Source organism: Acartia tonsa, chromosome 11 (assembly GCF_053477335.1).
Source record: "Acartia tonsa isolate MP-2025a chromosome 11, ASM5347733v1, whole genome shotgun sequence".
In the NCBI taxonomy this organism is placed as follows: Eukaryota; Metazoa; Arthropoda; class Copepoda; order Calanoida; family Acartiidae; genus Acartia; species Acartia tonsa.
Genome location: NC_137270.1, coordinates 40,019,922 through 40,045,313, shown reverse-complemented (window position 1 = coordinate 40,045,313; position 25,392 = coordinate 40,019,922). Strand labels below are relative to the sequence as shown.

Genomic DNA, 25,392 nt, shown 5'->3' with positions numbered 1-25,392 from the left:
GTACAACAATTTACCGGCCCTATCCCTTAGATCTCTGGAATTGGATTACAGTGGCATGCTCAGGGATTTTACCTGGGGAATGTATAAAACTTTCGGGGGATATCAATGGGAGAGGTAGTTTTTTCTAATATTTGATTTTAGGGGGTATACAATTCCGTTCTGAACATTTATGAGTAAGAACTATATCAATGTTGGATAAATATGTCCATAAATAGCGCAGCATAACAAGCAAGCATATTTAAACAAGGATGACAAGATCCATAAGTAGCAAAGCTGGAAAGTTAAGATTGTATATCAGGAAAAAATAGTATAAAGTAGTGTCATATAATAAATATTAACATTGGTAAATAGGGAAATCATCACACCTTTAAAATCACGCAACCTTATAATCATGAAAACTTAAAAATCTAGGAATCGATCTAGCACCGCAATTAATATTAATTAAATCTTAATGAAACTTGATGGAAATATGAAGAACATTAGCATATTCAACCCCTGATAATTTCAACCGTCAATCCTGAATAGGAATTGAGAAAACCATGAAAACCTAAAAAATAGTAATCAATCTAGCACCCCAATTAACAAAAAAAATATTAATAAAACTTAGTGAAAATATATAGAATATAAAAATAATTAATCCCTGAAAATTTCAGCCCTTTATCTTTAAAAGGAGTTGAGAAAATCACGAAAACGTAAAAATCTAGGAATCGATCTAGCACCCCAAATAACAAACAGACGGACAAAACAATGTATATATTAGATGGGCATATATAGTATATATAATCTTTACTAAAAATTTTAGCTGTCTATCTTGAATAGGAGCCGAGAAAATAACGTTTCCACCAATTCATTTATTACGGACAGACGGACGGACATTCGGAATTATAGAGTAGCTTTGCTACAAAAAATATGTTTTATTAATAATATAAAACAATAGCTTTTTCTATTTATTTTTGAAAGACAATGAAATATAAAAGTAGACCGGCCATTTAAAATCTTAAAGGTTTCTAACATGCCTAAATTAATTTGAAAGTTAAACGGGTGGACTGTAGCTAAATGAAGAAAAGCTTGGAGATGTTAATCAATTAATAGAGAGGAAAAATAAATTATTAAAAGGTGATGTAAAAACAATACTGAAAATGATATTTTTCTAGGTTGATATACAAGTTATGAGCATTGAAAGCCATTTTCTAGGTTAGAAAAGATTATTTTAAATGCTAGTAAAACATAAAAAGGGTTGAAAGTTGTGTGTCTTTCTCAACTTTTATAATCACCAATAGCGTTCTTAGCTAAGGGTAATAATTATAGATGGTTTGCGCCTTTTTCCTATTTTTGTACAAAAATTAGTCACAGCACTATTAGAGGCAGGGGCCAAAGCTTAAAGCTTACTAAATTATAGTTTACTCTTCTGTCTATAATACAAAGTAGAATGATGTCTGTCCGTCCGTGTGTCTGTCCGTCTGTCCCTTAAGATCTCGGTAACCAATGAACCAATCAGATTCTACTCTTCAGGGAATATACCTACTGGTCCTGTGTTGGTTTTAGGCTATTTTCTTGGGGGGTGGGACACCCCCAACCCCCCAAAAAACAAAAATCTCCCCACCAATTATTTTTTTTTAATTATTTAAAATAGTGGTGGAGTGGGGGCTCTCCAGGTAATAAAAGATGTAATTATACCTCTTGGGGCAAAGCCCTTAGAGGCTAGGGGCGAATCCGCTAGTATTAACATAAATAAAATATATATCTGTCTTTCTATCTATCTATCCATCCAATACTTTCTTATTTATCTCTTAATATATTAGATGATAATTTAAGAATATTTCAATACAAAAATATAATTTAACAAAAATCCAATATCTCTCTCTCTCTCTCTATACATCCATTTATTTATCTATTATTTTCTTTTTGTCATTGGTTAATTACAATGTATACTGGCCTATCTTTGTTTTGTATGACGTCATTTTATATTGGACACTATACGCTGTTATTCACCCTATTTACATTTTCTTGCAAGATATTCGGCAAATTTGAAAATTACAGCTAGGATTTATATTCAATATTTTCAGCAAGGATAGACATAAATGGCCTTGTTCTAGTTTCATGATAAAATGTTCTAGTTAATTATCAAATCCCAAAAGTAGTTGTCAATTTCACCAATGATTTTTAGATATATGTTGATATATTGACAAGGAAAAATTTGTCATCAATTTAGCTTGCTAATATGGACCTCATTTATTGGACAGTATGTTCATCCAGTTGAAGGGGAGGGAATAAACGGGGGGTATTGAGCATCACTTTATCAAAGTACATAAAAATCTGGTGCAACATCCAAGTAGTAATACATCGATAATCACATATTTTTCTGATCTAGGAGTTAGAACTCTAGGAACTTTGGAGGATTTGATACAATATTTACAAGAGAAAGGATATAAACACATTCCTGGCGCACATAAGGTATAGATAAATAGATAGATAGATGGATAAATAGCTGGATGGATATATAGATTGAAAGCTAGATATAGTAAGAAATAAAAACAACATAATTGTAATCTACTTTTATCCTTACCCCATTGCATCAAATAGCATTAAATCTGCCATAAAATAATATTGAAAATTACTAAAAAATATTAGCAACAGTCTATCCATTACCAAAATCCTACTAGCAGTTTCCTTCAGAGTGCTTAGTCGATCAAGGAAACCCCAAGCTTCTTATTGATAGTAAGAGTTGGACTTCCTGGACGAAGGGAAGACTGAGAGACAGACCCTTTTGCTTTAGTAAATGGAGTAATTTATAAAAATGCTATTATTATTTTTCATTTGGATGCTCATACCTTACCATATGATTTATATTTTCAGAGTGGATTTACTCTGTATCCCAATGAAGCAGGAGAATACAAAGAACTGGAAATTGAAAATGAATTATTTGTAAGAAATGATATTGCTATAGCAGCTGGTTTATAAACTGTACAATTCTTATAAATATATATTTAGTTGAATTTATTTGTGCTTTATTATTTGGGATGCTTAATGAAATTATATATTACGAAAAAAAATCATAATTTAAGGCATAAATTTTTAAGAATACATTTTACGATCTATAGAAATACATTTCTACATAAACATTTAGAATAAAATATAAAAAAAACATAAAGACTTTTTTAAAAAACATGAATGTAAACAACATAGACAGTATCATGAACAGGAATTTGTCAGGAGTGTGTATAGTACCATAAGTATGCGAAAAAGGGGTAGGCCACTCTTCCTAAGATTGATGGGGTTGTTGACTTCTCTTTTCTTTTGACCTATGAATGCATTTCTCACATCATCTTATCAACAATATCCTGTTGTATTGGAACACCTTCAATGACCAAGTCAAATATGCCAATGATGCATAAACCTAGCCACAAACCAAGACTGCTTCCTACTTCAATGATTAATCTAAAAGAATCATATCCATTTATTTCAGTTTCCACAGTGACCACATCAGCAAATTTGATCTCCGCCCAGTTTTGATCATAAGAACCCTTCTCACTGCCAATAAATCAACATTGTAGATAAGTTGATTGCAAGGAGGCAAACACCAATGTGTTTCAAATTTAGAATCTTTCATAAATTTGATGTCAGTTATGATGTTATAAAGTTAAGCTTTTTTCATCCTGGAAATCAATTTGTTTTTTGCACAACATCATAGTATCATTTTTTTTTTGTCTAAACCAAGGAGGTACACAACCAAGAACTTGCATGAAGAAGTTGATTTAGCCATTTTCAATACATTCAGAGTATCCTGTGGCTCTCTCATAATGTTTGCAATTTCCTCTGTCAATTTGCTTTTCTAATACTGTAGTTGTTACAATAACATATTCTACTAAGTTATTAACATTCTTTCAGGTAGAGCAATATTTTCGCCTTTCATTGCCAATGTGTTCAGTCTGTGATTGGTAAACCTATTTGGATCCATCATGTAAACCGAAACATCTTTTGTCATTCCAAGATACAATATCTGGCCAAAATCTACAGTGTCATTGCAAATAGTGAATGGTTGTAAATGCTTCATCAAGATAATTCTCTCCGATTCCATCTTGTTGATCTCAATGTTGGCCTTTTCTTTGTTGATATTTGGAAAAAGAAAGGATTCTATTTGACTCCAAGAAAAATTTTGTTTTCCTCTCCATGATATAGAACTGTTTAAGCCAAAAACATTTCCAGTCAAAAATGATGAAAAAAATCTATATCCAAGTTGTCTACTTCTAGTAACATTATATAACTTGCTGTCACAAACCATTATCCTTGGTCGATAACTCTCATCCCACATTTTATGTGACGTAGTTATTACAGTTGGAGATTCATGATATCTCTGAAGAAATGTAACTGTCTGATACATAAATACAAATAGAGAAAATATTTGCAATGTTTTGCGAAGAATATCTAACTTGTGCATTACTTGGGTGTTACTAATTTAAGTCTTAACTCAAACACTACACTGTATAGTTGATACTAACAGTAATTTTAGTTTTCAATAGTTTAAAATCATTAACATTAGGCAATATGCATAAATTGGTTAAATTATATTATAATTCCCCAATTAATCCTATTAGTTAAACCCTTCCTGGATAATAGTCTGACAGGAATTGTGAGATATTATCAGGACAAAGCCCATATTATCCTGTTAATAGAGTTGGGCTAGATATAATTATCTCGCTATTGGCTAGGTTTATTTAATGTTTTATTTACTTTCTTTTGGTTATCTGAATTCTGACTATTAACCCTATTCTTCCAATATCTTTTCCCTGACAATTTCTTTCTTCAAAATATTTTAGGATCTAAATATTTTTTATTTCAATTTTTGGTCCTGAAAGGGTTAAAATGTTTAGTTAACTGTTAAATTTTAGTTCAATATCTGAACACATTATGCATGTATTGCTAGTATCAAATTATTTTAAAACTTTTTCTTTTATTTACTATATTATACATCTAAATTTTCTGTTTTATGGATAGAAATTTAATACTTCAATATAATTCAAATAGCAACATGAAATAAAAAAATGAATTTATTCTTTATGCAGTAAAATTATAGGTCTTATTGTTCTGGTCAATGAAGGGAGAAGTAGTTTGTGCTTGTATTGCGTAAAATCCGTGAGATAGCTTCAGTCATAAGCTATGAATAAGTCTAACTGTTGTTAATACTGACAAATGCATAGTATAATTAAATGCATATTTAATAACAATTGGACTTAATAATCGCTTTCGAATGAAGCTAACTCACGGATTTGACGCAATACAATCCTTTTTCAAATGGCATAAATAAATTTTTTCCTTTCAAAATATACTTTTATATAATCATTGTAAATTTTTCCAAATTATAATAAATTTGTTAATAATGGTAGTGGAGAGTAATTTTCATAATCATTTTCCAATTTCTTAAGTAACAGTATTCAAATTGAAGCATTAAAAAGTTTAAATTGCTGTTAATTTAGTTTTCCTAGTTCTTTTTTTAAGATTTATATTGATATAGATAATTACAAAATAAGTATAAATATGAAAAGTCCCACTATCCATTTTCAATTACTTTTGAACCGGTTAAATATGTTTTTTTTATTTATTTATTGGTTAGTATTCACAAACTGCTTGTGTTAAAAAAAAACAGACTTAAATTTATTTCATCATATTCATAATCATCTCTAGAAAAGCTTAGCATGGCTCATTTTTATACTTTTTCAACATCTAAAGTAACAGGTAACTCTAATCATTAAATTGCTTATGTTAGAATTGTCCTATCAATTTCAAATTTGTTGATCGGGCCAAGTTATTATTGAAGAACAAACGAAAGAAAATAACTGTTGTAGAGTGGTATACAACTAAGAAAATATGAAATTATAAATAATGATATATTTAGATTCTTATAAAGTTATTAGTTCTATAATAAATTGATTTATTTGGCTCACAAACTTTTCTTGTTTTTCTAACTGGAACTTTTCTAAAAAGAAATTGTTAATTATATTGTTATAAGAGATACCTAGCAATCTTATTATTCTTTTAAGTGAGTTGGTTATAGCTAATAACAGTAAGTTTAAGCTACCAAATACCATAATAAGTTTATTAATATATCCTAGAACCCCCCGCCCTTCCCCCCACCAATGGGGGTTAAAGGATTATACCATTTACATTCAATTGACCCCTGACCTCTCTTAAAATAAATGCAACCTGTATTTAGTAGTACACTGTATTTTCATCTGTTTGCCGGGTCTGTAGGGTTTCTGTGGCCGATAGGGTTCTTCAGGTTTGTGAGGGGTTTCAAGTTTATGGGGGGTTTCTGGTCTGTAAGGTTTTTGAGGTCTGTAAGGCTTTTCATTCTTTACTCGTGAACATTTTTGTGTGGGCACTTTACGACATACCTAAATTATGAAGCTTATCAAAGTCTCTCAAAAAATCAGCCATGTGACGTCAAAAAAATGAGGTAGCATCCATCTCTCTTTTAGAGGTTTTCTTTCTTACTTCTCCTCTCCTCCCTTATTTTTATGACGTCACATGTCTGATTTTTAGAAACAATTTATAAAGCTTTCTAAATAATAAACAACAAGGATGACAACAACCATAAGGAGCAAAGCACCAAAAAAACTATATATGGACAACGTAAGTTATAATAGAGCAGATGTTTAAAAATAAAAGAAGGATAAAAAAAGGATACGCGAAAAGAAGATATATGAAGGATAATTTGTTTCAGGACCGACGGAATAAGTATTTTTATACTAAATGCTTTTTCGTAAGGGGTATCTTTAAAATATTCAATGACAACAAAGAACACATTGCCATACGGAAGGGCGGAATAAATAAGAGCTACATATAGGCTTTGCTACTAAATATGTATAAAGTGTGTATTCTTCAAAAAAAAAGTTTAATAGTGTAGCTTCTTTGTAACTAAATCATGGCCGTACTGTCACAACGTCAATCCATCAAGTTAAATCGACTAATTATTATAAGGGTAATTTTTATTTTTTTCGTTTCAAATGTAGTAGACAGACCCCAGACTGAGTAGATTTAACTTAATCTATAGTAAAAGATTAACATATTAAAACAACTCCCCTATGTATTTAATTTCTTTTTAAAGATAGAGGGTAGTTTTGTGCTCGACAATGTCCTTTTAGGGAAATCGTTATTATATCTTGAAGGCAAATTTTTCCGGGTGTTTACCTCTTGGTCCTCATTACTACAATCGTGTCGTGTGAACTCATAACAAACCTAAAAAAATAGGCTTCATTAAAACCAATAGTTCTTTGGACAAATAATTTTCCAGTATGGCTCCGAATACGATTCTTTTCTGCTGAATTAAAACCGGTTGTGTAGAAAAACTAATAAATCATATATCGTAATTTGTAAATGGAGAAAGTCGCTCAAAAATCAGACATGTGACGTCATAAAATGAGGTAGATGTGAGGAGAAGTGAGAAAGAAAACAAAAAATGGATAATCACTCATTCTTATGACGTCACACGTCTATGTTCTCAAAGTTTCCAAGCCAACGAATGAGAGAACTTGTTTATATTTGTTTGAGCATCTATTGTAAAATATTCACCTCACTCGGATTTTCAGAGCATTCTATATCTGGGGAAGAATAACATTCCTAAAACATATATATTTTTCATCAAAAGCAAGTCGGTCTGTAGCTTCAGATCTCGGTAACCGCTAAACCGATATTGTTATCTTTTGAGTGTAGCTATGGGAAGGTTTATAACAATAATGGTGGGAGGATAACACCACCCTATCAAAAGAAATAGTCCATAGAAATAATGCCCCATCCAAAAAAAATATTTATTGTTTTTTTTAAAAAGTGCCTCCACCAAATTTTTAACGTTTTGTCTACCATTTTGTTTTTTTATCTATATTTCTATCTGTTAATTTATAGGTCTGCTAAGCTGATTATCTATCTATTATCCGATCCATCTATTTATTATCCTGTCCATCTATCTATCATCCTATTCATCTATCTATTATCATATCTATCTATCTTTTATCCTGTCCATCTTCTAACCTGTCTAGGTTGAAGTTCACACATTGTATCCTTTACTTTATCACAGGACTCTTTTTCAACCTTAATATTAATAATAAAAACAAGGATCACTACATTTATAAATGTATCATGGATGGACAAGCTGACAAAGTGAGTTATAGATCAAATGTTCAGTTGTCAGAGGCGTGTCCATCAGTAATAAACATATGATTTACAGTGATTCACCTGGTGGCATTTTCTTCTTGGTTCTCCTTTACAAGTTCTTGTGAATCCTAAAAGTATTACTTCTCAGGTAAATTATTTATTATTTTTTTCTCTTCTACCTTTGTTTTCTATCTTTTACTCTCTTTCTCTCACCCCCTCTTCATTTTCCCTATATATCTTTAGATATGGTCCCCTCTCTATCTCTGACTCCCAGGCAGACATCCTGTTACTTTTATATAAGGATGATATATGTACATTATACATATATGTGGTTTTTCAGTATTCTGTTATATAAATCTATCTAGAGTGAATATTTTAAATATATATTTGACAATGTAATTGGCCACACATCTAACAAAAAAGCTTTCAAAATATTTACTTAACAAGCCTCCAAAAATTTTCTTTTGCAAAATCTGTTTTATAGGCTTATAAAGTAACTATGTAAGTATCTTAAACTTAAAAAGATCTGGTTTAGTAAACACTTTTTTTAAAAAAAGAAGTGGCCAGTTATATCAAAACAACGCTCATTTATTCAAATATCTTTAATTTGTATGAATTATTTACCTTTATAACCATCTTTCTTATCATTACAAACTTTATCATATTCTGTTTCACACTCCAATTCTTTCCTCTTTAACAAATTTAGAAAAAAAAACTAGGACAATAAATAGTTGACTGTAAATAACCAGTGATAAGACAATGGTCATAACTTAGTTCATCCCCAATGATGATATACAAAAATACTCCTTCTGTAGATTACAATTAGTGGTTGAATTCAATAAAAGTCCCCTAAGTTATTAAGCCAACGATTATCAAACCTTATGATAAAACTTTGGGGACTAGTGTATTAAAAATATCCTTGGTAAATAATACTTGTCCCCAAAGTTTGATGATCACGTTCTCTCATTCATTGGCTTTAAAACTTTGAGGACTTTTATTTAATCTTGTACAAACTGTCAGCATATATTCCAAAAAAATCTTATTAACAGAAAGGGCCATCTTGTTTATTGCTATTGGGATATGCGATTACTGTTATAAAACTTCTCAAGCCAATAACAAAATAAGTTATTAATAGATGATTTCTGTCTAGGGAAAGTGGGTTGGATTGAATTTTTTGTTCCAATAAAAAACAGTAACACCCTGTAATAAAAGTAAAAATATTATTAAAAGGTAGCTTAGCAAAGCTATTCTTGCCAAAAACCAAAAATCCATATTCGTCCATTTTTTCTTTTTCTTTTGTTTTATATAAACTTTCCTTTGTACAGACTTGTCTCTGAAATATAATAATTTTATTAAAACAAGGATGACAACATGCATACTACAAAGACATATCTATAATAGTCATACTAGTTTTTGGTTAACCATGAAAGTCCTTGAATATAATTCATCAATCCTAAAAATGTCATAAAACTGAGGCGGATTCTTAAAAAAAATTTGCCCCACTAATCGCTGAGTGGGGCAAAATTGTTTTCGTGAAAAATCCTCCAAAATCACATAAAAAATCTACAAAAATTAAATAAATCTTATGTTCATAACCCTTCTATGATTTTTTTTTTTTTTTTGTAGATTTTTAATGTGATTTTGGTGGATTTATCACGAAAAAAAATTTTCCCCATAAGCGATTAGTGGGGCAAACTTTTTTTTATGAATCCACCTCTGACATTCTTGATTTGTCCGAAAACCTATCTTAAACCTAACTCTGAAATGAGACGGTAGGCGGTAGGACAAACGAACATTAACACTTGTAGAGTGTCAAAACGTAATAAGCAGAATATCAATTTATGAGTATAAACAATATTGTATATGATTTTGTTGCAAAATTGTTTAATGCAGGATGCTGCTTAAGGACTTCTCATATTATAAGATGCTTCGCAGTGTATTTTGTTGTCCTGGAAATCAATATTGAAAATGAGATTAATACATTTATAAAGTTGTAGTCAAAAAGGTCAGGTATTGTAAATAATGGACCAAATAATTAAAGAAAATCTAGGCTTTTTAAATTAATGAAAATGAATAAGTTTAATGTTTTTAAACCAACCTCAAATGGTTGACAAACTCTATCTTGTACAGTTCGACATTTCTCAGACATTACTTCCTAAAAAATAAGCTTTTTAATGACTTATTATTTTAAAAATAACATGAATTAAATTTTTGAGCTCTAAGAACTCATTTTTCTTTTTATATGAAGCCTAAAAGGATTTTCTAGTCCATAGACAGGGGACAATTTTTCGTCAATTTATCTTGCTAACATGGACACCATTTATAGGTCAGTTTGTTCATCCAGTAGGAGCTTAGAGGATGGGGTAAATTGGATGGATGGGAATATTTTAGCCAGCTATAAGTTTTATTTAGAGTACAAGATAATCTTGTGAAAGGTCCAAGTAAAAATAAATCCAATTTTTACCTTACATGTTCGTTCCATTTGCTTGTTACATTTTCTTTCCGTCTTATCTCCACAACTTAAAAAAAGTATCTATGTAAAAAGTTGATCAAAAAGGGATAGATGATAGAAAAACGAATGATATATTCTGATCTTTTCACCCTGATATCCCCAAAATCTCTTTCAAATGTGGAATAGCCCTGAGTTGCCTATGCCTTGCCCTAACCCTGCGAGGGTACCCCATATTACCTAACCTAACCTAATTTAAAGTAACAAACCAACAAAGAACTATCCCATCCGTTTTGAATTGATTAAAAAATTAAATATGGTGGGGGGGGGGGGGGGGGGAAAGGGGGGAGTCAATGCTTAAAAAGGCACCTATAATTTTGAAAAAGAAAGATGTACTTTTTTTGCCTTTTTTTCTTTCGACATTTTCCCTATTTTTTTGTCTGATTTAAAAACATAATTATTAGAAAATTAAATTATAGATTTAACGCAATCCAGATATCAAATTGCCATTTGTTCGATCGAGAGTATAGTTGTTAATACCTTGAAAAAGTCAAAGCCATAGTATATTTTACAGTGAAGCTTACCTTTGCTTAGGATATACTGTGCATCTTTCTTCCATAACTGTCTCGCATTTCATACCCATCCGGCGCATTCTACCCTGTCGCCGATTCTCACTAAATATCAAATATAGACTAACGGCTGCACTACTAGCATCTAGGAGCTCAGTAGTAAAAGGGATGTGAGCCGTTTGGTGTTATAAAAATAGCCCAAAAGCAAATCCAAAAATCACATCCTAAATTATGAAGCTTTCTTAAAATTTAGAGATCAATCGGTTCAATAATATGTTTCTCTTTTACAATAAAGGTTCTCATGGGTCCTGGAAAAGTTTATTACTATTTTGGGGAAGGGTAGCAGAGAAATTACTCCTAGAAAAAATTGACCCCCTCCCCCCCAATTAATTAATATAGTTTTTACTTTTCTTTTTAAAATTAGATTAGAAAAACTTATATGCATTTGGAATAAAAATTGTGTAAACTTTTTAAAAAATTCTTGGAATGCAAAATAACTTAATTGGAGGAAAAGATAAAAACTGTGTTACTTTTTTTCAATAGGCTCAAAAACTAACTAACCTACAATCTTCATATGCTTCATTTTCATAAACAAAAAAATGCTCCTGTAAAAAATAATATAATTATTATTTCCAGGGAATCTTAAGAGATAAGACAAAATATATTGATGTACATACTCAATGATTGTAAACAAATTTATCGTCTGAATTATTGGTTGAAAAGTTTGTACAGGAACTAACCAATCAAAATCTAATAGTGTCCACAGTTTTCAAGCCCTCCAAATAGAATTCATGTTTATAAAACTTTGGGTACCATTATTATCTACTCTTCAATCTCCCCTCCATCCCAGATTACTAATTATTACTTTCAGAGTAGCTTTGCTTTTAATAATTAAATGTTACATTATGATAAAACGTATGTCTGACATTTATGTCGTTTTAATGGTCCATTAAACAGTGCGTTATGTGAGTGGATTGGTGTCTTGTTAAGCAGAATATATCTTGCTGTTGGAACATATTTTTTCAAAGGCATGCTAAAGTGGGGTGTAGACTCGTAGAGGGTGTATCCCCTCCCCCCATGACAAAAAATAGGATGGGTGGATACTCCCTCTACTTGTCTATACTCTAATGTCTGTCTAACTCTAAAATAACACCCTTCTAATTGTCTATAATAAACCCCTTGAAGCTCACACCCCCTAATCATGCAAATTTTTACGACCCAATTGATATTCAATAAAAGACATAAAAGTTTTTGGGACTTAAGATCTTGTTTCTAAAACTTTGGGTACCTCCATTATACCTTCTAATATTTTATCAATTACTAGCGGCTACGCCCCTAGAAGCCTCTAGGGGCACTTAATTTAGGAGGAGGAAAAGTCGACCTCATCCCATATTAAATTTGAGTTTCAAAAGAATAAAAAAATATTTTTGGGGGGGAGGGGGGTTAAGACACCATCTCCAAAAATAGTTTAAAACCTTCCCAGAACATATAAGAAGCTTCACTGTAAAGAAGAACAATATCAGTTCAGCGGTTCGCGAGATCCTTTGGGACAGACAAAAAACGATTACTACTTTATATAATAGGAAGATATACCAATTTTCAATCTTATTTTCTAAGTATTTGTTAAATTTTCTTGCAGACAAAATTGTTTTATAAATACCTTCTCATATTCGTTGGATTAAATTATGTTTCTCCGCCTAATTTATAAGTACAAATTAATAAAAATAGATAAATTGCAACATATTTCCCTGACTATTTAAAATATGTGTACGGTATCAATTTCCTCTAGTTTTATTCGTAATTAAATAAAGTATTTGAAAATAACACCACCTTACCTTACCACCTCCCCCCTTTAAAATGTTCATAATTCATATCTAATAAGGAAATGGACAATAAACTTATATATGTCCCCAACAGCCCACTAAATTATCCCTTCTGTAGATTAAAATTATTGGTGGAAAAGTTTAAACACTACTAGTTTTGAACAAAACAATCCAAATTCAATAAAAGTACCCAAAGTTTTGAGACAACAAATAAGATGATGTGGTTATAAAACAGATAAAAAGAAGGTAGGGAGAAGATCCAAAGTTTTTAAACAACGTTCTCTTATTTATTAACTTTAAGTAAATTAATTAAATCTTCATTGATTGGTTCGCTTTAATTTGAGTAAATATGTATTGGTTAGTTCCAACTAGCAGTGTCCAAACTTTTAAACCAAAAACCGTAATCTTTAGAAAGGGTTCTTGTTAACACAACTTGGGAAAAAAATCGATTTTTTATTCATTGTCTTATCCCTAGGATTAACTCTTGTATCACAAAAATAATTCTATGGCAGATTTGTTAAACAAGGAGCACATTACAGAAGCGAACGGTTCTAGAGTAGCTGTTATTTTTGAAAAGTTCGAATATATCAAAAAAAAATTGCGAAGATTTTTTAAATGATTGAATTAAAATTAAGAGTAAGGATGCTACGAAAACGATAGAAGAAGAAAAAAATCAAAAAAAATCAAATAGAATCTTGATTACTTAAAGAGTAGCTTCGCTACTAAAAACTCACTAATTTGCATTTTGGTGCATATTTTGCTGGTCCATTGGTAAATTTCTCTACAGCTTTCTACAAAAAAAGGTTTAATTTTATTAGTAGTATAATATCAATTTGTTTTATATCATTAATATTTTCTTTTGATTAACTTTTGGTATTTTGTCTGCCTATATGTACATATATATATTCTTCAAATAATAATGAAATATGCCTACATTTAACCTGTATTTCTTCATTAGTAGAAAAGCTACATTAAATTTACTTTGTCTGTCCGTCAGTCCGTCACTCCCTAACACTTAATATGAAATTTCTAAGCGGCTTTTTAAGATAGGTTACCCTTATTTTTGGTTGAGATACCCATTACCAAAGAGAATTTAGCTTACAACTTACTTAGTCCGCCGGTGTGTCGACCATTTTTTTAAAGGTTTCATGATTCACTAATACTAATTATTACATATTCTTTCTTTTTCTTTTTTTATGGCCACTGCACATCTTTTCTATAAGTCACTTGTCCGGTTTTCCATCCATGACTTTTTTGTGCTTCGCAACTTTTGGATGTCATCCTTGTTTTTTATATTTATTCATATAGATATGTACATCCATTTTTCATATATCTATTCATAAATCCTTCTATCAATTAGTTAAAAAATAAATCCATTAATTTAAAAATCAATCTATCTACTAATAAATTTGTTATACTTATCCATCCATAAGAGTAAAACACTAGAGGGATAAAGGGTTAAATAACTGTATCTCCCCATCACACTGTCCTTGTGCCCACTTTCAATTTGGTCATTGATAATCAACCAATGGTGTGGTGTGTATTAACACAGCCAAGTAGCAGTAAATTATTTAGTAGCAGACGAATGATATAATTGAAAAAGGGAGGGTGGTAGTTATCAGTATATACAATACATCTATACTATAGATCTGTTGTCTATCCTTTTACCTTATAATCTATTCCTTGTCCATTTATGCAAATAATTGTAGTTAAAAACATTACAAATTTATTAAACTTTTTCATCTCAACCCACTTCTGCTTAAATCTTTATTTAAAGACATCTGAAAACATTAAATTTTTAATAATTATGAATATATTATTACTCGGATCATACACCAGATTATCATTTACTCGAATAAAGTGAAACTTGAAGCTGGCTAAAATAACGATCTATCCCCATCCACCCCCTTGACCCAATCCATTCCCCTCCTACTTGATGAACGAACTAACTAATGAGTGATGTCCATGTTGGCAAAATAAATTGACATGAATTTTTCCCCTGTCATAATATCCACGTATATTCTACATCCTTTATAATAATACTATAAACAAAAGTTACAGGATTTATGTCCGTCTGTCTTTAGGAGCACCTAAACAGCTGGTACGAGCACACTACAATATTAAGAGTTTTTTCATTTTAGTATTATTACACGGCTGGATTTAAGCTATTTTTTTGTTTGATCATGAGTAATGTTACGTAGTTTAAATCTGCCTCGGACTAATACCAAGCTTTCCTACATATTTTATATCCATAAGTCCAGCCATTTACTAGATCTTAAGAGGCTCATAACACACACATAATTCCAGTTACTTTCAATTTCCCTTTGTGAGGATGGGGAAGAAATAGATAAACACTTTCCCTGAACCTACATGAAGCTTCTACGTAACGGAAAGTCATATTGGTTATCGGTTACCGAGATCTTTCGGCACAGGCTGACATTCATACCATAACATTCATAAAAAAATAAGATTAGTTATTAATCGCAACGTATTATAGACAGATTCCCGCGGATGTTAAAGGCTCGGGACAACAAAATTAGGTTTTAATTTTACATTTTTATTTTAGTAATAGTGGAAAATTGTCTGTAATACTATGCTATACACGATTTTTCAGTATGGCTGAGAACCGGATCTAATCCAGCTGATATCAATCGGTATGGAAGCCATACTCTAAAAGGATATATTTTTTAGTAGCGAAGCTACTCTATAATTCACTATGTCCGTCCATCCGTCAGTCAGTCAGTCCGTCCGTAACGCTATGGGGGAAACGTGATTTTCTCGGCTCCTTTCAGTATAGACAGCGGAAATTTTTAGTGAAGATTCATATGACATATGCCCATCTAATCTATACATTGTTTTGTCCGTCTGTCTGTTAATTGGGGTGCTAGATCGATTCCTAGATTTTTACGTTTTTGTAATTTTCTCGATTCCTGTTCAAGATAAATGGCTGGAATTTTCAGGGATTGAATAAATTTAGATTTTACATATTTCGATTAAGTTTTATTTAGATGCCTTTATTGGTTGGGGTGCTAGATCGATTCCTAGATTTTTAAGCTTTCATGATTTTTTCAATCCCTATACAAGATAGACAGTTGAAATTTTCAGGGATTGAATAAGTTTACTTTATACATAATTCCACCTATTTTTATTAAGATACCTTTATTGGTTAGGGTGCTAGATCGATTCCTAGTTTTTCAAGTTTTTGTGATTTTCTCAACTCCTGTTCAAGATAAACGGTTAGATTTTTAGTCATTAATTAAGTCAACATTCTTCATATTTTGACCAAGTTTTTTAAAGACTTACTTTTTTTTGGGGTGCTAAATCGAATTTTAGATTTTAACGTTTTTTCTTATTAGCTCAATGCTTCAAAAAAACATTATACAATATACATTTTAAAAGGTTTCGTGATTTTTGTTATTGAAGTTTTTTATTACATACTCTATAGATCATTTCCAGTTGTCTATTTATAGTTTTTGAGCTTCGCTACTTTGGTGTTTGTCCGTACGCCCGCACGTAAAATGAAATAAAATAGCCTAAAACCACTCCAAGACCTGTGTCAAGCTGCCGAAAAAAGGAGAAGCTAATCAGTTCTGTTGTTACTGAAATATTAAGCTTCTGACTAAAAAACCTTACTACTTTATTTACAATTTGTGGCCTCTAGGGGCACTTGAGGTTGGGTAGTCAATTATTAATCCTCTTGTTAGTGTGTTTGTACCCTCCCCAAACCTTCCCAGACCTATAAGAAGCTACACTCTACAGGAGAACCATATCAGTTCAGCAGTTAGCGAGATCCTTTGATACAAACACACACAAACACACACAAAGACATCCTGATACTTTAAAATAAGAATGATCATAGGTGGGTTTTATCCTTACTTAACTAATAGTTTAACATTTGATTTACTGAATATTTCATTCTACTTTATAATTAAAGTTTTATTAATATGTAAACTTTTCAAAGTAAAAAAAAACACTTCAAATGCACTTTTGCATTATTCAATTTATCATCACTGTATTACAAAATATTGTTATTTTTTATTAATTTATAGTTAACTAGTACTTATGCATTTAATTGTTCTTATGTAAAAATGTACTATAGCGACCTTCACTGTTTTGATGATATATTTTTACTACTGACAAAAAAAATAACTTATAAACGCGCGTCGCGCGCCTGTAGGAACATTTTATTTCACGCATTTCTACACAATAATTTACTTTGTTCATCTGTTTATGTAAATAGTTATGTATTACAGCTTATTTTAAATAGTTTTCCAGTATGGATTTGAAACCGATTAATATCCGCTGGATTAGAACCAGTTCTCAGCCATACATAAAATTATATATAGCATCGGTATGCTGACAATTTTCCACGAATATTAAAATAAATATAATAAATTCAATACTACTTATGTTAGCCCGGTCATTTATTTATAATGAATATTTCATAATGTTGGAATTTAGAAAATGAGAATTATAAATTGAACATTTCTTATAATAATCTCTGTGACGTACCTACCTACATATTTTACTTTAAAGTTCAGCTGCGCTTCTAAACTGCCATAAAATCTAATAAGTCATCATAAGTCTTTACTTCTTTCTCATGAGGGTGACTTTTCAAGGAGAAAAAAAAGAGAAGCTATACTACAATTAGGATGTTTAAGTCAAGTTCATTTATTCTAATACTAACAGCTACACCATTATATGCATCTAGGGGCCCTAGAGGTGGGGGGAGGGGTGGGATGTAGACACCCTCTTTCAATTGCAGTTTAAAAAGAAAAGGTTTCGCTACAGTTGTACGAAGGGAAGTCCGGTAAGTCATACAGTGGCGGTTTTTTTGGTATTTACTTTAATACTTCTTCTTTTGAAAACTAAAATTGAAAGTATGGGGTAGACCTTCCTCCTCCACATTTAGTGCCTCAAGGTGTAACTAATTTGTTACCTTAGTTTGATTTTAATTTTAAATTTAAATTATTCTTATGGAAAAATGTAGAAATTATTTAAAATAAAGTAAAATTAAAATAAAGTTTTTAAAATTAAATTCAAATACTTGTTTTAGAGTAAAAATTTCATCATATTTTGAAAATTGTACACTTTTATTTTTCCTTTTTTAGAACAACTGTTATAATATTGTAAAAATTCTAGATATATTTAGTTAGTTGATTGTAAATCTGGAATTAGATAAAATATAAATGAAATAACCTAAAATTAATTGTTTATTGATTACCCCGATCGTCACAAAGGGGCGTAGCCACGATCCACGAATAAATCTGTAATCAACATAAATATCAGGTCAATCAATTAAATGTGTTTGCACTAATAAGCACAAAAGGTGATATACATTTATTTAAATTTAGGTTAAATTATTCTGGTCTGTTTATCCCACCTGGATATCTTATACACATTAGTGGTATTATCCATCTTATAGCTTATGGTCCAAACACTATCCCACTCTTCTACCTTCAAACACGTCCAAGCTTTTACTTTCTGTAGGTTAATATATGTGGAAAGGGGGGATAGTTAACATTTGGAGAGGTAAATAAGGCGTGATGAGCCTTGAAAATAAAATACTTTTGGTGGGGGAGTATTTTTTCTAGGGTCGATTTCTTATAGGAGGGTGGTGGTACCCTCTTCAAGAATAGTTATAAACCTTCACAGAGCCTATGAAAAGCTACCCTGTAAAGGAGAACTACATCGGTTCTGTGGTTAGCGAGATCCTTCCAAAAAAAATTTGGGATCATGGAAAGAAAATGAAGTAGTGGGTTTCGTCGTATTATAACAGTAGCTTTTGAAATGTTATTTTATAATAGGTTAGGCTAAGTAAATGTTAATGATTGCCCTGCAGGGTTAGGGAATTGGCCCAATAAGGTTATGGCCAACGCAAGGCTACTGTGAAAATACAACGAAAACACACTACTTCGTTTTCTTTCCATGATTACAATTTTGGGACATAAAAAACCTACAAGTTTGTATGTTTTTTAAGTGGGTGGGTTAGTGGGGATAGGAGTAAAAATGCACACAATGCGTGCTTATTTCTCCCCTTCCTCCTCTAAGAAGTATAGGGGTAAATAGATGTTAGATTTTTGGACCACAGGCAACCTTAGGAAATTCTTTACAATAAAATGTTCTAGTTCTTACACCTGTAAAAGTTTTTATAAGTTTTAGTCTCTGAAATTACATCAACATAAAAGGATCTGCTACCCACATTTGCACTTTTTAGTAGCGAAGCTACTCTATAATTCACTTTGTGCGTCAGTCAGTCAGTCCGTCAGTCCGTAACGCTATGGGGGAAATGGGATTTACTCAGCTCCTATAAAAGATAGAATGCTGAAATTTTTTGACAACATTCCCATTTACTTTGACCGACATCGTTATACAAAATAAAACAAGATTTCGTGTTTATTTTCTCCAATCTATTCCTGATTTTAATAAATAAACTTTAAATCTACTTTTACGTATTTCCATCCATGATTTTTTGTGCTTCGCTACTTATGGATGTTGTCATCCTTGTTATAGTATTTACTGACAATGAAATTTAAAATTACTATTCTTGAAGGCAAATTGATACTATTTCATATTTTGTGTTCTTTTTATCAATTGCAGACTATTCTACACCAAATTTGTTTAATTCTTGAGAAATAATACTACAATAAATTGCCTACATTTTAATATTGTTTCCTTTAAAGTAGCTGGTTAATTTTGAAATAGCCCCCCAAAAACTAAATAAATCCAAGTAAACATTTATTTAGTTTCAGTTTCTTGGGCAGTATTAACAGCTTTAGGGCTCTTTAAAGTTTCTTTGTTATAACGTAGAGTTTTGCGGATAATATGTCTTCTGCCTTGACTTGACGGGCACATGAAGGTTCTTCATAGTTGGCACCAGTCTTCGTAATATCTGCTTTAATTTAATGAGACTTCTTGATACATCTTTAGAATCCATGAGTTGTTTAATCATCTGTCAGAATGTCCAGGTCTACTCTAAGAGTGGATTCAATTCAACACCATATTTTCTGTATTCCTTAGATGGCAGCTGCTTTTCCATTTTGATATTCTGGACAATGCTTCTTATAGAAATCTTCCACAATATGAGGACATTATTCAATGCTTTTTAAAAAAAGTCCTTTGTCCAGACCATAACTTTACTTGGAGAATCATAAGAGTGACTTCTCTTAGTGAAGTGAATCAAGCAACATTAATCATCATCAGTTTAAATAATTATAAATTTTCTTAGAAATCCAATAAAAATGCAATCACCATGCAGTGTATACTGTTCAACTGTTTATTCTAATCAGATTGTTAACAAACAAAAGGTAGTTTTAAAGTTAAAATCTTATTGCAACATGTTAGAATCCTTATAATAAGGTAACAGGTTATCCTTCTGTCTGTTTGTTTGTACCGACGAATTTTGCTAACCGCTGAGCCGAAATGGTTCTCCTATACAGGGTAGCTTCTTATAGAACCTGGGAAAGTTTATAACTATTTTGGGGAAGGTTACCACCACCCTCCCAACACAAAACGCCCATAGAAAAAATTACCCTACTCAATTTTTGTTTATTTTTCAAAAACTAAAATTTAAAATTGAGGGTTGGTCGACTTTTTGGTATAATCCTCTTAGAAATATTTTTTCAGTTTTAAAATTTATACCACTCCCTCTGCCAGAGTCAAAGTTCTGAGAAAAAATATTTCTAAGTGGATAATAAGGTTTTTGTGGAAAAATTCTATATCTTAAAATAAAGTAGATTAGCTATTTAAAATTAGGTTAGAGGGGTATTTATGTCGTAAGATTATTCTTAAAATTGCAAAAATTAAACTTTTATAAATCTATAAATAATAATTTATACAAATTCATTTACATAAAAATTATATCAGAAAGGAGTGAGTGAAAGGATTGCCAATTCAGAGGAAACTATGGAGGTATTTATTCAGAAAGGTTTCTAAATGTTTCATAATGCAGTGTATCATTATCATTACCTCGTAAGGGTGGTATTCTCCTTCGATTTTAAGTGATGAACGTACTAGATAATCAAGAGCATCATCCACGAGTAATGGGATGCGATACTCTAACAGTACACCCAAGGATATTAGATTAAGTAACTTCCATCAAACAACCAACCCTTTGTCTGAGAAGACCTAACTGTGCATGTTAGTGAGTTGCAACTGTTTGTGAGCCAAGATATTCCCCTTACTCTTACTATTTATGTGGCGCACCAGTCATAGGAGCAGTAGGAACCATTTTTAACGTTTTTGGGTTATGACACAGTGTCGGCTCAAGATTCGAACCTATCACCTCTCCAGCGACGAGCGGATACGCTACGTGTGAGCCATGATCGCGGGTTAAAAGATTTGCTGCATCTTCCGCAGTGCAGTGTAAAAGAAAATAATATTTTTTATTTTTTCAGTAAGAAAAAAAATATTTTAGTTTAAATGTATACTAATATAACAGTCTAAAATGTATAGAATACAATTCTTTTTTAAAATTAGTAACTTAAATTACAATGAATTTTTTGAGATTACTTTAAGATGTAATTGTATTATAATATTATGTACCTAGTATATATGTTTTTAAAATAGAAAATATTATCATTTTCTTAGGCAAAATATAATAAAATCAACATTGATATTGAAACCCTGAAAAATGATACACAGGTAAAAATTAAACGTATAGTATTCTTATAATATTTAGTTTTTCAATTTGACTTTGTCACCTATTAACATAAGGTTATGTTTCATTTGAAAGTGTTTGAAATATTTTTTTTATAAAATTGTCATGAAAAACCTTACTATGATTCTTATGAGATATTTTTCAGGAAAAATTTGATGGTGTCAACACGCTGAGGGTTAGAAAACAAAAGAATTTGGAAAAACAGATTACTCCAAAAGAGAAGTAGTGTCTGATATATATAAATGTACATATAGATTATTTATGGTCTACTTGTCAATTGCTAAATTTTAACTACTAATTATGTAATACAGCGCAGGAAATGTCTTTAAAGAAATAAATCAATAATTATAAAATAGTATTTATCTATTAGTGAAACTTGTATTACAAAATATTAAGCAAAAAATTAAACTATATAATAAATGTATAAGCATAGAAGTATAACCAAGACAACTTCCTGGCCTAAGTTGTGGGGACCTTTTTTGTCTGCCAGCAAATTGCTTCTAGAGCTTTTGTATCGACTTGACTGTGTTTATATTTCTGACACCATTGGCTGATATTCAATGACCTAATTGAAAGTGCCGTGGGAAGAGTTACATCTAGTTTGTGCCATCTCTATTATTTTACTTTAATAATCATACATTCCCTTATGAAAGGGAACTAAAGGGATAGGACAATGACCAATAAATTCATGTGCATCACCAATGAAGATACACAAAATTACCCTTTCTGAAGATAAAAATATTATTGGTTGAAACGTTTGAACACTTAATAAACCAACACATCAAAATTCACTAAAGTCCCCAAATTTTAAACTAACAAATAAGAAAACGAGATAATTGGACTTTGGGAACTCGTGTAATAAACAGCCTATTGTCCCCTCTCTCTCTGCCCTTCTGATATGGTTCTAGGATCTCTGAATTATATTCTTAGTAGTAAAATTTCAACAAAAGAGAGTGCCTGTCTGCAACCCCAGCACGTCAAACTAGAGACGTCAAGCATATTAGGACTTGCAGCTATGCATTTCATGGGCGCTAATGCACTTCAAATAGAACGAAAGAACTTTATCCCAGCCCCTTAAATTTTAATTTTAGAAATTTGGTAGTGCTATTTTTGCCATGGGCAATTTCTCTTGAGAGGGTGGAAATGCTCCCCCCAAAATAGGAACAGACATCCTGTTACTTTTGTAATGGTTCTAAAAGCCAATGACCTGACCAGTACAAAGAGTTCCAGAAAAGTGCCGTTTTTTAGATCATACTGGACAAACATACACATATATTTTAGTTTGTATATATTTAGGATAAGGAAATCCAGAAAGTTGTGAGGAAAGCACTAAATTATGCCTAGAGAAAGTCCTAGGCCAAAAGTACTAAATATTTACCCAGGAAAGGGAATCATATTCTTTAAAATAAAAACTATTGAAATAAAATTTGAATATATTAGTAGAACTTGTCTCTGGACTTTCATAATCGAAGCTGCTAGATAATTAATAATTGACTTCTTTCCAATTGACAGATTTTTAAATGTAAAATTAAATATTTTAAATAACATGTTTTTTTTTATTTGCGTGGCTTTTATAGAATATTTTTTTTCAGTTTCTCGGATTTCTCTGTAAAACACTTTACTGTTATTATTCTATCAAATTGACGTAGCTCTTTATTTTCTGTTAATCTGAAATACCTTTTTATACTTTAAGTTATGACCATTAAGTAAGTTTACTGGTTTGAATTTTAAATTCGAATAATTTACTCAAATAGAATGTAGAACGAATACATCTCAGATTATTTTCAATATTTATTTTTAAAATATTCAGGTCACCGCACGAAATGCACTTTTTGGGGAAGCACCAAATAATCTAACTATTCGACATTAGTATTCTATTTTTTGTAATAATTTACCATGTTCCTCCTTCTACTGCTTTATTCTGTAATTCTTTTACTTTAAAGAAAGTTTTTAAAAGATTTTTGTACTTATTACTTTCAATTTTACATATCTAATGATTTTCTTAGCAGAGGATCACAATTTTATAATAACGTTTTCTTATTCGTTGTCTCAATAATTTTGGGGACTTTAATTGAATTTTAATTGGTTGGTTCATTAAGTTGAGTGTCCCAAACGTTTCAACCACTAATTTTAATCTATGAAGAGGTAATCATTGATGATGTACATCAATTTGTCGGCCATTGCACTATCCCTTTAGATCCCTGTGACCTGTCTCCCATCCATATTTGATTTTAGTATAAAAATCATGAAAAGTTGGAATATGAAACATGATTTTAGACGACATTTCTCTTATAAAGGTTAAACTACCCTCCCCCCAAAAAACTCAAGTGTCCTAAAATTTATTGGTGCAGCTTGTTCGAGATCTGTATAATTAAACAATTCAAAGTATCATTTTTATATAGAAATTTGGAAAAGGAAAAACGGATAAATATGTTTAAAAACTGAACTTTCTTTTATACTTTCCTTTAGTTTATATTATTCAAGTTCAATGTTAAGTTATACATTTGCATAAACATTGATAATAGAATTATTATAATTTTTAAGTTAACAGAATTTTGATCTTTAATTTTATCAAGAACAATTATGTTCATAATTAGCGAAGCAAAAATAAGCTTTCAAAACTTTTAACAGTGTACTGCAATGAATTATTTTGCAGAAATTTTATGAGTAGTTATATTAGCGGCTACAAAAAATCTTTTAACAGGGATATTTTTTTTCCAGTGGCGTTTTCTCTTGGAAGGGTGGTCTTACCTTCCCCCAAAATAGTTATAAATCTTCAAGGACCAATGAAAAGCTGGTACTTGCTTACATGTGGTAGACTGGAGCACCGAAACCCCCCCCCCCCCGCTTAGTTTTGACAAAAATCAAAAATAAGGGGGGGGTAGTTTTTTAATGTCTGGAAAAGGCAAGGAGGAAAAGTGCTCAGCAAGGCAAAGACTTAACCCCCCCCCCTTAATTTTGAAGAAAATCAAAAATAAGGGGGGGGTAGTTTTTTCACTGTACATTACGCCAGAAAGTTGAGTGTGGTAAATCAAGAAAATCCAGTATACCAGAGGGGAAACCTTATTACAGGGATATTCATGTTTTGGGGCATAATTTCCTTATTTATTGACTTTGGCCAGTAAAAGGTTTTAATTTTGCGCAAAATTAAAACCTTTTACTGGCCAAAGTCAATAAATAAGGAAATTATGCCCCAAAACATGAAACATCAACATCAACATCAAACATCAAATATTTATTTCAGTCAACATATTAAAATACAGTGATAATGACAGATTAAGAATATTTACATATAGCATAAGTTTATATAAATCATTGATACTAAATAATAAACATAAGAATATGTTGCTAGAGGCAGGATCTAACGCAAACATAGAGTGCAAGCTAAAGTTATAAAGTCAACAATTTTTAATTAGTAACCCTAGGAACATGCGGTGAAAGGATCAAGCCCTATGTAATAATATCCCTGTAATAAGGTTTCCCCTCTGGTATACTGGATTTACTTGATTTACCTCACTCAACTTTCTGGCGTGTTGTACAGTGAAAAAACTACCCCCCCCCCTTATTTTTGATTTTCTTCAAAATTAAGGGGGGGGGTTAAAAACTACCCCCCCCCCTTATTTTTGATTTTTGTCAAAACTAAGCGGGGGGTTAAAAAACTACCCCCCCCCCTTATTTTTGATTTTTGTCAAAACTAAGCGGGGGGGGGGGGGTTTCGGTGCTCCGGTCTTCACATGTAAGCAA

The 25,392-nt window shown here is 31.2% G+C and overlaps 1 protein-coding gene and 2 long non-coding RNA genes across 4 annotated transcripts; 2 read left to right on the top strand and 1 right to left on the bottom strand.

Moving 5' to 3' along the window:
* The first annotated feature begins 1,092 nt into the window (after positions 1-1,092).
* Positions 1,093-3,145, top strand: LOC145331405 (uncharacterized). Its single transcript, XR_013883720.1, has 3 exons — positions 1,093-1,194; positions 2,372-2,454; positions 2,857-3,145. It is a non-coding gene; the product is annotated as an uncharacterized LOC145331405 (long non-coding RNA).
* Positions 3,146-5,701: 2,556 nt separating this feature from the next.
* On the bottom strand, positions 5,702-14,790 carry LOC145332005 (uncharacterized). The gene is made up of 14 exons (XM_080176912.1): positions 14,658-14,790; positions 13,724-13,780; positions 11,728-11,771; positions 11,182-11,271; positions 10,613-10,667; positions 10,247-10,303; positions 9,468-9,481; positions 8,773-8,843; positions 8,230-8,276; positions 8,026-8,085; positions 7,570-7,617; positions 7,189-7,236; positions 6,202-6,392; positions 5,702-5,974 (listed from the first exon to the last, which is right to left on the bottom strand). The coding sequence occupies exons 1-14, from the start codon at positions 14,730-14,732 to the stop codon at positions 5,890-5,892; spliced, it is 942 nt and encodes a 313-aa protein (XP_080033038.1). The 5' UTR covers positions 14,733-14,790; the 3' UTR covers positions 5,702-5,889.
* Positions 14,791-20,102: 5,312 nt separating this feature from the next.
* LOC145332824 (uncharacterized) lies at positions 20,103-21,987 on the top strand. 2 transcript variants are annotated; one of them, XR_013884324.1, is made up of 4 exons: positions 20,113-20,296; positions 20,856-20,900; positions 21,579-21,632; positions 21,794-21,987. It is a non-coding gene; the product is annotated as an uncharacterized LOC145332824 (long non-coding RNA). The 2 variants fall into 2 exon arrangements; XR_013884325.1 differs by lacking the exon at positions 20,856-20,900 and having other exon boundaries at positions 20,103-20,296.
* The last annotated feature ends 3,405 nt before the right edge of the window (positions 21,988-25,392 follow it).

Bases quoted from the DNA above. Each gene is read 5' to 3' on its own strand.
- LOC145332005 (XM_080176912.1), bottom strand. From the start codon at position 14,732: ATGAAAAAGTTTAATAAATTTGTAATGTTTTTAACTACAATTATTTGC. The intron at 7,237-7,569 runs GTGAATATTTTA...CTATTTTTTTAG, and splicing joins GCTCTGAAAATCCGAGTGAG to GTTTGTTATGAGTTCACACG. The intron at 5,975-6,201 runs GTTGCATTTATT...ATTTCTTTTTAG, and splicing joins CAGTGTACTACTAAATACAG to AAAAGTTCCAGTTAGAAAAA.